Below are 15058 nucleotides of genomic sequence, written 5' to 3'. Positions count from 1 at the left end.
AAGACTGACTGTCACCCTGAAAGAAAAAGAATGGCAATGTTACCAATCGTTCAGCTATAAACTACTATCAAAGAAGAACTCAGCCATACCCATGATTCTTGACAACCCTTCTTGCCACCAGAGAGTAGCTCCTGGGATTCAGAAATAGTTAAACTACCAAAAGTCATAATATCCAGCAGTACGTTGTCCTCCTCATCCAACCCACTATCATCTAATCCACGATCTTTGGATTGCTGTTTAGAGGTCGAGCAGCTTTGATCTACATTTGTATTATCCCGCAAAGACTGACTGTCACCCTGAAAGAAAAAGAATGGCAATGTTACCAATCGTTCAGCTATAAACTACTATCAAAGAAGAACTCAGCCATACCCATGATTCTTCACAACCCTTCTTGCCACCAGAAAGTAGCTCCTGGGATTGAGAAATAGTTAAACTACCGAAAGTCATAATATCCAGCAGTACGTTGTCCTTCTCACTCAACCCACTATCATCTAATCCAGTAACTCGACGGACAGATGAGTATCTGGCTTCCTCGTCAAAATCAGATTTCACACTAAACTGAAGGCCCCTTTCCTGCAGGCAAGAATAATTAGAAATTTGATCGCATAACAGCAAAAACATAGGAATTAAGGTGCAAATAAAACCCCCTGATTACCTCTGCTACATGAAGATCTCGGGTAGTCTCACCCTCAATCTCGTTCGCAATCCTCCGGGCTTGCTCTTCCAACTCTTTACTCTGAGCCCCTCTCTCAAGTTTTGTGGTATAGAGTTCTTCGTCGAAAGTGCTCTTTACTCCAAACAGTGACTCATTCGCCTCAAACTGATTCCATTTCCTACAAGCAGAAACGAATCACCAGTTAAAAAAAAAGCCAGGTAACCACACAGAAAAGTTTACTCAAACATTATTCTTCCTACTCTTAGGAAATTCACCACTGGCTCTTCCTCACCAATACATATATAGGCTTTCACTAAATAATAGAATTCTAGCTCTACACATAGAAAGAGAATTGCTTTCCAAAAGGAATATCATAATCATAGTCTAAAATGCAAGCACAAGAATAATCTATTCATTCTCACTATCTCTCAACTAAATGTTCAGCTAAGGAACCATGCTCTGAAAATCTAACTGACAAATTAGCATACTTAAGATTTGATGAATATAGGTTTGACAAGATTTTTAAATATATATATGAATGTGTGTGTGTGTGTGTGTGTGTGTGTGTATACCTATTCCAAGGGCTATCAAACACATTCTCCAAATCTGCACGCTGTGGAACACTCTCATCAGGTACCCAGGGTTTCAGCTGCCTTTCCCTATCAACATGATAAGACTGTGATATAGAAGAGTCTGTCAACAGCTCCCCCGGCTTCTCACTCTGAACTGCATTTGACATGCCATTCCAGGATACAGATAGATCCTAACACCAAAATCAATGATAAAAGGTAATGACAATGTCAAAACTCCAAGTAGTCTCCCTGCCATGTAACACATTGACATAAACTTAAACAATAAATAATTCCCCTTAGTTTACAAAAGCAAGCACACCTTAGCTACGACTTGCACAAGTTCATCTGCAGGAATAATGAATGTCTTGGACGGCGGCTTTCTGACAAACTCGGAACGGGATTTATGGCCTCGTAAAGTACCTTCTTTAATCAAGCATGCCATCTTTAGAATGATTCCTGGAAGTTTCAAGCAATTTCTAAGTTGCAATAAAAAGGTTGTGTCTTTCATGCTTTACAGGAAAAAAAAAAATTTATTCAGAGCCTCACCATAATCCTTCTCTACATCAGCAGCATGAAATATACCACTATACATCGATCCATTTTTTAGATGCACTTCCACAGGATGCCCGATCTTACATGTCGTGAGGTACACTAATCGATCATTTGAAAGCCTTTTTAAGCTTCCAGCTTCCCCATTGAATGCTGAATATATATTAACAAGCATGAGGACTCAGAAGGTGACGTTGCAGATAAATCACAGAATATGAACAGCTAACCTGGCTCCCCATTTGATGAATTTTCCGACTGAATAGGTTGGATACTCATTGCAGCCTCAGACTGTTCAAACTAACAAGGGGAAAAATATAGTTAGTCTGATAAAGGTAATTTACAAAAAAGAACTAATTGAAAGGGTAACGAGTCAGAAAGATTAAGTTCGTGTGAACCCTTGGAGGCATCAAATAGCCATTGTTAAATATCACAATAACGTAATTGCTACACTGAAGCGGAAACTAAAAATAGGAGGTTTCCACTGAAACCCTGATTACTACTATCTAAAGGTATAATACAAATATACAATCAGTGAAAAAATAAACATATAAACAACAACTTGGTTGGCTTCATGCATCAAACATGCCGATTAGTCTAGAGTGTCGATGAAACAAAACGGAAAGAAAAACAGTGTTGATTTTAACGATTAAGCTACACGGAGATATTAACAACAAAAAGAGTTTCAGCACAAACCAATCTCATCTGCAATCAAGAAATGGAAACAAACTTATAGAGTTACAGCACAACCAGACGCGAAAAAAAGGAAGGCATTAAGGTGAATCAAAGATGCAATCAAGAAACGGGATCTCCAACGTATTTCGAGTTTGAACTACGTATTCCAGTTACTCAAACCCTAAATCAGCAACCTAAATCACCAAATTTCCCAAAATCTGCCTCGATAACGCGAAAGAACAAAGAAGCAACGAACAATAATAAAAATCCAGATAGAAGAATAAAAGAAGATGATCTTAACCTCAAAAAAAAAAGCTAACCCGATCAGAAACCAAACCGCTTCAGCACACCAATCAAAGAATGATCCTAAAAGGGGACGGACGAGCTCGATAGTTTCCAACGCAACAACGAGTTAGGGTTTCCAGATACAGCTAGGGGTTACGCGGAGAGAGTGAAGGTGAACGGATTCACCATGAATCAAAGAGCAAAAGATTAATCGAAGAGAATGATCCGGAGCTGAGCTTAACACTTCGATTTTGTGCAAGAAGCAAATTGATACGAAACAGATCGTTTGTGTAGAGTACGAATCACCTACAGGGAAGTGTACAGTAAACTTTATAACTTTGATTGGGCCTTAAATGGGCTTAACATGGGCTACCAACTGAATTTGGTCAACTTCAGAATGTCAACTTGTCTTTTCTGTAGTCTTTTTTGATCGATCACTTACCTTAGCCATTAAGAACGTACATCTGATTATATTTCTCTATTTATTAATATATGTATTACACAAAATCTTTATTAGTAAAAAAAAAAAAAGGAATCATTCTCGATCTTTTAACACGAATAAAACATAAAGGATCATCAATCAAGCCTTCAAAATCAGCAAGAATAAAGAGTTTTTTTAAAAGGGAAGCATAACATGAAGCAAAAGGATACTTCAAATTTGAAATGAACTTTAAAAAAGTGCATGGTTTGCTTAATGATGGGGATAAGGTTAACTTGGCTTTCAAAATGGTGTTTAAAGAAGTGCTTAAGCCTTGAAGGAGAGACAGAAATGTGGAAGAGGAAAAATAGCACTAATAATAGGCTTAGTTGGAAAAACAACTCTATAAAGTTTAAATGATTATTTAATTATAAGCTTGAATCTAAAATATTTTACATGCTTCATTGCATGTCTCATCATCACACTTGTTTTTTTAGATAAGTCACTTTATACCTTTTTTTCAGTTTCGAAGGTGCAATGCAATATACTATTTGTCATCATAAAGCTAGGCATAAACACTAGTGATCGTAATTGATAAAATTAAGTAATCAAAAAACACCTTAAAAAGAATAATTAACGGATGAGATTCACGTGAATTATAGGTAAGCTAATTAAACATGGATTAGTTGGACTTTAGAGGAGTATGAATACAATGTTATACTACTGTTTTAAATGACGCACTTTGTGAGGTATTACTTGTAAGTTGTAAAGGATAGGTCGTAGTTATATACTGTAAACATTAAAAACGAAAGAGAAACAACAAAAACCACAAACTATATAGTATACAAGTATCAAACAAAAAACCAAGAAAAAACACAGTAGTCATTCACGTGGCAAGGTAAAAATTAAATAATTGATATTTTTGCAGCATCCGATCTGATCATTCATTGCTGTAAAATCTTTTCTTTTTTTGGGTTCTAATAGAATAGTGTTTCAGCTGTATTAGTGAAACGAAATAGAGAAAGGGCAAATAAAAAGAAAAACTAAAATGTCATAACAAATTCCACAGTGTAGTTAATTCTCGCCCGTTGCTTCACGGCGCTCCTGTGACCAAATCTGACAATGTATACATATACACTACACTCGTAAATATTCCCTTTTTGGTTTCTATTGAATGCCAACTAGTTGTGTTTTAATGTTGAATGAATACTTTGAATAAATTAGGAGTAACTTGCTAAACTAGTAACCAAACAAAACAAAAACAAAAACAAAAACAAAAAAAAACTTGCAACATTGTATCACATTTCCCAGAGTCACTGTCTTAAACTATGGAAAAATTTGTAGTTGAGAAAATTGACAGATAACAAAAATGGATTATTGGTTACCTTTTTCTTTTTCTTTAATTGGGTGCAAAATTAGACAGCCAAAAACAATTAACAATGCACGTGTCAATATGTGGTCACAACTTAGCTTAAATATCGTCCTTTATTTATAGAAAGGAAAAAAAAGAAAGTAAAGAAAACAAAAACCAAGAGAGAAAATAACATTTGAAAACTTCTTGGTCCAATTTCTTCCACACTCACTTAAACAGTAAAATTATTATACTATTTCTAAAAAAATATACTAGTTTTTTTACTTTTGCTTACTTAATAGTTAATACTATTTTGTTAACTGATCACAATCTTTGGTCTAAGTAGTAGTAGTAAGACATATGGGTAGAGAGAACTAAACCATAAATCAAAACTTGACAAAATCTAACTAAACACATAAAAGTTGCAATAAAGCTGTAAAACTCTATTCTGTTGGTTAGTAAAAACTGTGTGTTACGTTTTTTGTTTTCTTCCTTGGTCATAATAATCCATAAATACGAAAGTTAAAGACGAATCTGAAAAATTAGCCAATAGTGTTGTTTCTGAAGAACAAATAAAAGAAAAGAAGAAGAAAGAAAGGAGTATAGAGCTTTTATATAGGAAGGAACACAATACAACACTTGTGCGCAAACTTTCACAGTGTCCGACGATCTCACAGCCCAAATATCAAAGTTCCTCTCTCTCTCTCTCTCTCTCTCCTTTTTATTTCTCTCTCTCTCACTCTCTCTCTTTAAAAATCGTAGCTTTATTGCATTTTGCTTCTGCATTCGGCTTTGGATATCATAAAGTGTGAAGATTTAAGAGTGTCTCTCACTCAATCTCTCTGTTAAGAGCTTCAACCTGCAAGGAACAGCAGACCCACCAGAGAGTTTTATTTTTATTTATTTATTTTTAAAAGGAAGAGTTTTTAATGCGAAATCGTTTTCTAGGTCTGATCTGCAGATCCTGGTACCCTAATTTCCCGCTGCTGTTACGGTCTCTTCCTTCTCTTGCCGTCATTTGACTGACCTCTGCTTCAATGGTCGAGTTTTATTTCTGAGAATCTCTGTGAGAAGAATCGAATTTAGCGAGTGTTTTTTATACATTGGAAAGCCTTGTGTAGGTAGAATTAGCCAAGTGCGTTTACTACTGTATCGCATAAAGGTAACAAATCATTACAAGTCTTATTTCTTTAAAAGGTTTCTTTTTTTTGTTAATCTTTAGATTTGAATCATTTGATCGTGTTTCCTTCTCCTTAATTCTCAGGTTGAAATTTGAATCTTTGTGGAGGGTGTGAGAGAGAGATGCTGACATGCATAGCTTGTTCGAAGCAGCTAAACAATGGTGGATCTAAGAAACAAGAGGAAGATGATGAAGAAGAAGAAGACAGAGTCAGGTCTAAGCAACCTATTAAGTTCCTGACGTCACAGGTAGATAACATTCTTTCCTCTGTGTGTCACTTTCACGAGAAACACACACAAAATGAGATAAATGAAAAGAAACTCCGAGACAGGACCATTTATTTTGTTCTTGTTGGTTTCTGTTTGGAAGCTAAGAACATATCAACAAGTCAATTTCTGATCTTTTCAACGAATTAGGGATAGTTTCCTTACCTCTAGAATCCTAAATTTAAGTCCGTGACTTTCAAAATGTCTTAGTTTTTTTTTCCTTGTACTTAATTTTGTCAATACCATGTGAATCTTCAGATAAAAGACATGGCAGTAAAAGCATCAGGTGCTTATAAAAGCTGCAAACCGTGTTCAGGGTCGTCAAACCAGAATAAGAACGGAAACTACGCTGATTCGGATGCTGCTTCGAATTCTGGGAGGTTTCGTTATGCGTATAAGAGAGCAGGGAGTGGAAGCTCAACACCGAAAATTTTGGGGAAGGAAATGGAGTCAAGGTTGAAAGGGTTTGTGAGTGGAGAAGGAACACCTGAATCCATGAGTGGTAGGACAGAGTCCACAGTGTTCATGGAGGAAGAAGATGAGCTTAAGGAATGGGTTGCTCAAGTTGAGCCTGGTGTCCTCATCACATTTGTATCATTGCCTGAAGGAGGGAATGATATGAAACGGATTCGGTTCAGGTAACTTTTAACTGTTTTGTTGCATTTTACACAAAAAAAGAAAGTTGGGATCTTCAACTGAATCAAGATGGTGGTACATTGTGTTTTTATATCGGGGACATTGCAGATGATATACTCAACCAATATGAACTATTCCATAGTGTTTTGAAATCTGTTGAGTTTTGATTTTGGAAATAGAGATGTGTGTTAATTGGAGACCAGCTAATGAGAAGTACAATTGATATTTAGGATATTATTATGTGAGATTTCTGTGTTGGAAACTGTTGCTTCTTGATTCAATTGAAGTGGTCCCCAAACATTTGCTGGAATTATGAGAACTTGTACATCTTTTTTGCCAAGAAAGGTTTTTGAGATGTGGGTTATATTTTGGTAGTTGAATCCAATGCAGAACTTAAATGGATTCCCCAAGAACAATTGTGTGGGGAAGTGTTTGGTGAATTTAATTAGTAAGTTCTTTTTGTATGTGGGAAATCTAATGAGACCACGAAGATCTAACTAACTTTCTTCATGGCCTCATTAAATAGGAACATTGTGGCTCTCAAGGATTACTGCAGACTCTGACTTTTCTGTTGAACATAACATTGTTAACTTGGTTGCTATTGTCATGGTGTGTATATGCTTAAGACAGCTTCTAATTTGTTGATTTTGACTTCAAATTTGTATTGCTTGCAGCCGTGAAATGTTTGATAAATGGCAAGCTCAAAAGTGGTGGGCAGAGAATTTCGACAAGGTGATGGAATTATACAATGTGCAGCAGTTCAATCAGCAGAGTGTCCCACTTCCAACTCCTCCTAGATCCGAAGATGAGGTATATGCTCTGGCTTCACTTATGAACACATGAATCCAGTCATCATCAAAAAACCTGTATTTGATTCTTTGAGGTCTAACTAGTTTTGAGTTTGGTATACCAGAGCTCACGAATTCCGTCTAGCAAGAATGATCCTGCAACTCCACCGCTGAACAAAGAAAGCTCTCGAGGAAAAGGCTACGCTTCTTCTGGCTCACTCACTCAGCAACCAACAGCCCAAACACGAAGTCGACACCATGATTCATCTGGTCTTGCTACAACGCCAAAACTCTCTAGCATAAGTGGGACGAAAACCGAAACATCATCTGTTGATGAGTCTGCAAGAAGTAGCTCATCAAGGGAAGGAGAAGAAGAAGAAGAAGCAGATCATTCAGGGGAGCTCTCTGTAAGTAACGCAAGTGACATTGAAACTGAATGGGTTGAACAGGACGAAGCAGGTGTTTACATCACAATCAGAGCTTTACCGGATGGGACTCGGGAGCTTAGACGGGTTCGCTTCAGGTAAAAAAAAAAAGACAAGACTTATTTTCTCTGTTCCCTTTTAAAAAGCAAGAAACACTTAAAAACATCATTTTCCTTGTGGTTGGTTTGTAGCCGAGAGAAGTTTGGGGAAACGAACGCAAGATTGTGGTGGGAGCAGAACAGAGCTCGGATACAACAACAATACTTGTGATGATGATGATCTCTAGAGGGATCTCTGGACACAGGAGGAAAACAAAACACTTTTTTTTTTTAATACTATGTTTTAACTACTCGGATTAAAGCTACAGATTAATGGAAGTAACTTGGGTTTCAGATAATGCATGTACCCACCATTTAGTTGGTGGTTGTTAGTAGTTCTCTTTCTATTCTTTTTTCATTTACATCTTCTCTATAAAGAGGTACTATTAGTTTTATACTTTCAGTGGATATTTTTCTTGGTTTTAAAAGGGTCATGTATAGAAAAGTCCAATTCTAAGAAATCCATATTACTCTATTTCACTGGCCACCTTCCCAATTTTTTTTTTTAAAGACAATAATATTAATACTTTGCACTTTATAAGAAACATATGTCTTGTCTCTAATAAATAATTCATTTAGTATATATGACAATGATTATGGTATGTACTTTAAATGTATTAATTAGATAGTAATGAAAACATGAAAATTGCAGCTATTAAACTTGTACTAATCTCTTTTGAAATTTCCATTTCTCACTTCCAATTACTATTTTTTTTAAGGAGTGAAATGGTTATTTTTTTGGTTTATCCGATTATTAGTGCTTTTTTGGAACTAATTTTTTTTTTTTAGAATAAAGTAATAAACCCTCTCTCTCTCTCTTTCTCTCTATTTATTTTCCCCAAATCTTAACTTTTTTTTTTTTTTTTCCTCTCGTCTCCTCTGTGTACTGCGAAACCCTAGTGGTCTCTATATCCGATTTTTAGGGTTTAAGAGTCAAATCATTTAGCATCTCTTACCTGGCCTACGCGGATCGCACTTGGTTTCGCTAGATAACTCTCATACTCGATCCTTTTTTTGAATTTTCTCTGTTTCTTTTGCGTGTTTGCGATTATTCGATAGAACGGCTTTGATCCGTAATGGTGACTGGGTCCAGAACTAGCGGTAATCGTGGGGTAGGACTCGATGATGGAGCCAAAAAGATGATTCAATCGATTAAGGAAATTGTGGGTAATCACTCCGATGCCGATATTTACACTGCCCTTAAAGAAGCAAACATGGACGCTGACGAGGCTGTGCAGAAGCTGATTTATCAAGGTTTCTCTCTCTTTTCCCATCTATTTCTCTCTCTCCAAAGTTAGGGTTTTTACTATTTGTTCNTTTTTTTTTTTTTTTTTTTTCTCGTCTCCTCTGTGTGTACTCGAAACCCTAGTGGTCTCTATATCCGATTTTTAGGGTTTAAGAGTCAAATCATTTAGCATCTCTTACCTGGCCTACGCGGATCGCACTTGGTTTCGCTAGATAACTCTCATACTCGATCCTTTTTTTGAATTTTCTCTGTTTCTTTTGCGTGTTTGCGATTATTCGATAGAACGGCTTTGATCCGTAATGGTGACTGGGTCCAGAACTAGCGGTAATCGTGGGGTAGGACTCGATGATGGAGCCAAAAAGATGATTCAATCGATTAAGGAAATTGTGGGTAATCACTCCGATGCCGATATTTACACTGCCCTTAAAGAAGCAAACATGGACGCTGACGAGGCTGTGCAGAAGCTGATTTATCAAGGTTTCTCTCTCTTTTCCCATCTATTTCTCTCTCTCCAAAGTTAGGGTTTTTACTATTTGTTCTCGTCTTCCTCGTGATCACAAAGGATTGATGTTACATCTTGTTTATATCTGGGATAAGGCGTATGTAGAATCCTGTAGATTGCTTATGCTAAGTTCCGGTTTTGGTTTTTTGTTCTATTGGGGTTGTGGTGATGATAATTCGATTGACTGATAACTTAGGTTCCTGTTTCCATTTCGATATTTGTCAATTCTCTCCAGGATTCGAAAATTACTATATACCTGATATAGTATTGGTCTTCACTTGGATTTCATTTTACGTTTTTTTTTTACTGTCGTGTTTTGTTGTTTGCAAATGGTGTCTTTTATCTGTGTTTTCGTGCACTAAAGCTTTTCTTTTGATCAGATCCATTCCACGAGGTGAAGAGAAAAAGAGACAGGAAGAAAGAGGTAAAGTCGCAAATATTTGTTTCGTTTCTTCTCTTTTGAACCTTTGTGTGCCAAATGCCAATTGCCATCACCATCATCATGTTATAGTTTTTTAGTTTCACTCCTTACCCTTTTAGAAGCTGCAGTTGAAGTAGGTGACTAGATTTTCCGTCCTGTTACTAGTATTTCTCATCGGGTGTCTACGTGTGCAATTAGTGTTTAGCGGGCATTTTAACCATCCTTTTGATGAAATTTAATATTTTGTGTGCCCGTTAGTTGAATTGGCTGTCGAAAACCTTTTCAACTTTTCTAGCCATTCATTTAGTTTGCTGAATTCCTAAAGATCATTAAGATACTTCTTTTAGGCTGCAACCTGTGTCTTGTATAAGTCTGATTTTTTGGGGGGTGTTCTTTGACTTCAGGATACAGTACTTGTTGAGCCGGCCGACAGAAAGAAACCTCTTGAAAATGTTACCAGTGAAGTGAAAGTTCGTACGCAGCCTGAATATAATGTTCGGAGAGGAGGCTACAATAGAAATTTCTTCCCCAGGAATGCTGTTCAACGAAATGCATTTCCTAGGAATCCTGCTACTGGTAAATCAATTTTATGATAATATACGCCCCAGTTTCTTTTGCATGCTTATACCAAAAATCTTTTTAACTTGTTTTAAGTTGATTTTTAAATGGTTCTTAAACATAAACCTATTACGGGGGCATAAAATGCACTTTGTTGAATCCAGAAAAACATATGAAGGTCGAGGAAAATAGAAATTAGTGTTTAATGCATTTTACCATTGTTGAATCTTTGTGATTGGCGTGAGGCCTTGAAGTTTTATCTGATGTATTGATTGTATTTCACCTAGAAATGTTGTTCTGTATGTTTATAATTTGTCCGTTTCATGGTAGTGCAGGATCCAACAGAGAGTTTCGTGTTGTTAGGGACAACAGGTCTAATCCAAATGTTGAAGAAGAGTTGAAGCATTCTTCTGCCCTGTCTTCTGAATCAAATATTAACAAAGTGGTGGCCACTGTGAACAAAAAGGGGTACGTATGATCAATTGTAATATATCCTGTTGTTCTTATTCGAGCTTTCTATACTAAGTCGCTTACTTGCCTTGTTTTGCTTTTTTACATAATTAAATAGCATGATACGTTGTTTACTCTGAATGGTCTGTTTTTAGTGTTACTATTACAAGGGAGTTAATTTGCTTTAGCTGTACTTTTCCAAAAAAAATAGTAAAGTAGGACTCTAAGACGATAAGAGACGCATTTGTTTTGTGCTATTTGTGGTTTGGTAGACGAAAGTAGGAGTGTGTATGTTCTCTTGGTAGGCGTTCCTCTGAAATGTTCCTCAAATATGGTTACTTTTTGGGAAACAGAAAGCCTAACGAGGACTAGATAAATTTTGAGCAAACTATGCTGAAATCAAATGTGAAAAATAAGAATTTTCGCTTTATTTTCATTGTTTGCCAGCTCAACAGGTGGTTTGGGAGATCGTGACTCTTCTGGGGTTCAAGATTTTACTGGTGATGTCAGGCTCAGGCAGGGTGAAATTGCTCCTTCGCACCGTTCTACCAATAAAGAGCTCTCTGATGGAAAGCAGACAGTCCGTGGAGTTACTTTGCCATCAACCAATTCAGTTCTTGGTGTATATGCGTCTTCCACAGATCCAGTTCACGTACCATCCCCTGTTTCTAGATCATCACCCGTGGGAGCTATTAAACGGGAAGTAAGGGGTGTAGGTTTAGGTGGAAAACCTTCTGAAAATGTTGGTAAAGATCCATCTGTCCGATCTTTTCCAGGGTCCTCTATTAGGAAGAATGGGCCTCCAAATGCATATCGACCATCTTCCCCAACTTCAAAGATTGATCACAATCAAACTACTGCACGAGAGCCTATTATGTCCAGCGGTGTTGAAAAGAATAAGTCATTTTTGAACAGACAGCGTGGGAATAGAGGAAGTCAATATGCTAGAACACAACAAGTTGGTGGCCATACAAAGGGTAACACTTATACGCCAATTATTTATTAATCAAATGGATGTTGTGCTTTATTTGATTTCTGCTAGGCGGCTCTTTTCTCTGTATATAGCTTCTGTCTTTGTTAATATAATCCTTTCTTTCAATCTATTGGGAAGTCCTGGTGGTAGCCATTTCTTTTCATGACTTCTGATACTCTTGATCAACCTGTACGTAATGCAGGAGTCTCACAGAACAAGGAGTGGAAACCTAAATCAAATCAGAAACCTGTTGGACACAACCCTGGAGTAATTGGAACACCTACAAAGTCTCAAGCTCGCCGTCCTGCTGATAATTCCATAAACGTGGAATCAGAAGCCGTTAAGTTGCAAGATACGCTTTCGCATGTTCATATCAGTGAAAGTCAGAATGTCATCATCGCAGATCATATTCGCGTCCCGGAGACTGACCGCTGTCACCTGACTTTTGGTAGCTTTGTTCAAGAGTTCAATTCGTCAAGAAATTCAGCATCTGCTTTTCAAGAATCATGCTCTTCAGAAGAACTTAGAGAATCTGATCAGAGGTAAGTTCTGACATTTGGTGGTATTGTTTGTTTTTGTACATATTGGTTCTAGTTTGAGATCATTTGCATCGTTCTTTCAATTAATTGGTGATATTGTTGACAGTTTGCTAGCTACTTGTCCTGAGGCTTCAACAGATGGTCTGGGCGTTCAGCCTATTAGTATTCTTGATGATCATGTCAGAATTTCTGCATCTGAGTCACCCGTCTCGGCTGTATCTGAGCCACAGTTGCCCGACCAGAAAGAAACTAATAGATCTGACAATTTGGATGAGTACTCGGGAGTCCAATCACTCAATAGGAATGGTCCACCTTATAATCCTTTAGAGTTTGAACAGCAGCAAGATCCTCCCGAGCTGCAAAAATTCTCAGTAAGGATTCTTACAATTTTAACTTTTAAAAATTCACCGAAAGATTAATTTTAATAAAGAATGACATGCTTGTCCTTTCCAGCAGGCATATGATAATCATGGTAGCTATGAATTTCCTTATTTTAGTCCTGCAATGGATGAAACCATACGAGGTCAAGGATTACCATCTCCACAGGAGGTAATTTATGTTTCTTTTAGTTTTTACTGGTTTGGCTGCATGAGTTGATGCGTAAGAGTCTAGTTAGTTCCTCTTTGAGCAGCTGGTTTGTGCATGTGTCCTAGTTATCTTTTCATTTCATAAACCAGGAAAAACTAATCAGGTGTTCTTTTAATAATGCAGCAGGCATTAGGTTCTCACATGGTAAATAATGCCCCTCCATCTACTATTCCCATGTTGCAGCAACAACAACAACAAGCATCAATGCAACAGATGTATCCACAGGTTCATGTTTCACATTATCCCAATCTCATGCCTTATCGTCAGTTCCTCTCCCCAGTCTATGTTCCCCACCAGATGCCCATGCCAGGCTACTCAGGTAACCCAGCAGCATATGCACACCCTTCAAATGGTAATGGCTATGTACTGATGCCTGGAGGCGGTTCTCATCTCGGTTCGAATGGTGTCAAGTATGGGATCAATCAGCAATTCAAACCAGTTCCAACAGGTGGGCATACGGGGTTTGGGACGTACAACAATCCTAATGGGTATCCAATTAATCCTCCCAATGTAGTTGGAAACGCTACTGGACTTGAAGATTCATCTCGCATGAAATACAAAGATGGAAATATCTACAATCCAAATCCTCAGGTAATGATAAGTAATTAAGTATGTTAGTCTCCGAACTTCATGTTGTCAGTTATGTTTCATTCTGATGAGTGTTTCCTTATCTGACACAACAGGCTGAGACTTCTGAGATTTGGATGCCAAATCCCAGAGATCTTTCAAGCCTTCAGTCTCCTCAATATTACAACGTCGCTGGACAAACGCCTCATGGCGCTTACTTATCATCCCATACAGCACATCCATCCTTCAACGCCGCTGCAGCAGCAGCACAATCACCTCACATGCAGTTCCAGGGTCTCTTTCACCCGCCACAGCCTGGTACGATGGCGAATCCGCACCACATGGGACCTGGGCTTGGTGGTAATGTTGGAGCTGGGGTCGTGCCCTCTCCTCCGTCTCAAGTTGGTACTTATCAGCAATCACAAATTGGTCATCCGAACTGGCCAGCAAGCTTCTGAACAAAATCTAACCTTTGTCTACTTGTCTAATGGGTTATAATAGCCAAAAGCAAATATTTTGATTCTCCTTATGAAACGCCCAAACTCTGTTTTCATTAATCTTTTTATTCAATGCATAAAAGGTTCCCAGCTCTCACTAGTTATCAATAAATGTTTTGTCTGCTTCCATATCCCCTCATCTTTTACAGCTGCAGGTATGTTGTTAAGTTCCCATGGTGTCAAAGTGTCAAGGTAAAGTTCTATCCGTGCTTCTTAAACTTTTAATCCCACTATAGTTTCTGTAAATTCCAAGAACCCTACAATGCATGTGATGGTGTTTAAGTGTGAAACCCTGTCACTCAAAACATTGTTGCTTGTTGCTAGTGTTTCCACATTGTCGATGTTCATTAAGTAGTAAAGAGAGTTGAGAGTTTTGTTTAGCTGTTGAATTTTCTTCTTTTGAGTTGTGTCTCTCCATTTCTCTTCATATTCCTTATTAAATTCTTGATAGAGAATCATTAGTTGTTGAGCTTGACCTAACTTTCCTCTAGCCTTTAGAATATAAAACAAATATTCTTAATCAGAAAACTTGTTGAAGCTAAGTCTATAGGTTTTGATTAGCTCCTTGATTACTTTTGTTTTTTAGGTGTCATAGCACACTATGCCATCATAACAAAAGAATCTAATTGATCGTTTTGTTGACATATTTAGAGAACTAAATACTTAGTTTGGAGGAGGTGGGTCTTAAATCAAGGGGCCAACTAGTTTACTTAGAGCGTAATTTGTACGGGCTTTTCTTGCTCCTCTGATTTAATAGGTCGTGGCTCTTTTTTTTATCTCCCAAGTCATGCTCCTACCTTATTGAGAAATGATTACTCTCTA

At 37.4% G+C, this 15058-nt stretch overlaps 3 protein-coding genes across 7 annotated transcripts in view; 2 read left to right on the top strand and 1 right to left on the bottom strand.

Moving 5' to 3' along the window:
• Nucleotides 1–3026, bottom strand: part of LOC104765205 (polyadenylate-binding protein-interacting protein 4-like) — a gene marked incomplete in the record, with an annotated part of 6052 nt that extends 3026 nt beyond the window's left edge. The window contains 9 exon segments of the mRNA XM_010488885.1: nt 1–16; nt 90–296; nt 370–573; nt 656–833; nt 1228–1418; nt 1547–1683; nt 1774–1929; nt 2004–2073; nt 2750–3026. Coding sequence (XP_010487187.1) covers nt 1–16; nt 90–296; nt 370–573; nt 656–833; nt 1228–1418; nt 1547–1683; nt 1774–1929; nt 2004–2052 — 1138 coding nt within the window.
• On the top strand, nt 5096–8230 carry LOC104765204 (protein Brevis radix-like 2). 3 transcript variants are annotated; one of them, XM_010488884.2, is made up of 7 exons: nt 5100–5192; nt 5464–5664; nt 5767–5930; nt 6207–6586; nt 7259–7394; nt 7498–7895; nt 7989–8230. In XM_010488884.2, the coding sequence occupies exons 3-7, from the start codon at nt 5805–5807 to the stop codon at nt 8065–8067; spliced, it is 1119 nt and encodes a 372-aa protein (XP_010487186.1). In that variant the 5' UTR covers nt 5100–5192; nt 5464–5664; nt 5767–5804; the 3' UTR covers nt 8068–8230. The 3 variants fall into 3 exon arrangements, with proteins under 3 accessions (XP_019096167.1, XP_010487184.1, XP_010487186.1); XM_019240622.1 differs by having other exon boundaries at nt 5096–5665; nt 5774–5930; XM_010488882.2 differs by having other exon boundaries at nt 5097–5664.
• On the top strand, nt 9242–14329 carry LOC104765203. 3 transcript variants are annotated; one of them, XM_019241442.1, is made up of 10 exons: nt 9242–9618; nt 10024–10067; nt 10469–10640; nt 10958–11090; nt 11520–12049; nt 12248–12587; nt 12691–12955; nt 13038–13133; nt 13299–13763; nt 13856–14329. In XM_019241442.1, the coding sequence occupies exons 1-10, from the start codon at nt 9441–9443 to the stop codon at nt 14195–14197; spliced, it is 2565 nt and encodes an 854-aa protein (XP_019096987.1). In that variant the 5' UTR covers nt 9242–9440; the 3' UTR covers nt 14198–14329. The 3 variants fall into 3 exon arrangements, with proteins under 3 accessions (XP_019096987.1, XP_010487183.1, XP_010487182.1); XM_010488881.2 differs by having other exon boundaries at nt 9243–9618; nt 13041–13133; nt 13296–13763; XM_010488880.2 differs by having other exon boundaries at nt 9243–9618; nt 13296–13763.

Source organism: Camelina sativa, chromosome 19 (assembly GCF_000633955.1).
Source record: "Camelina sativa cultivar DH55 chromosome 19, Cs, whole genome shotgun sequence".
NCBI classification, from domain to species: Eukaryota; Viridiplantae; Streptophyta; class Magnoliopsida; order Brassicales; family Brassicaceae; genus Camelina; species Camelina sativa.
The sequence above is the reverse complement of the archived record's forward strand: the minus strand, read 5'-3'. Positions and strand labels throughout refer to the sequence as shown.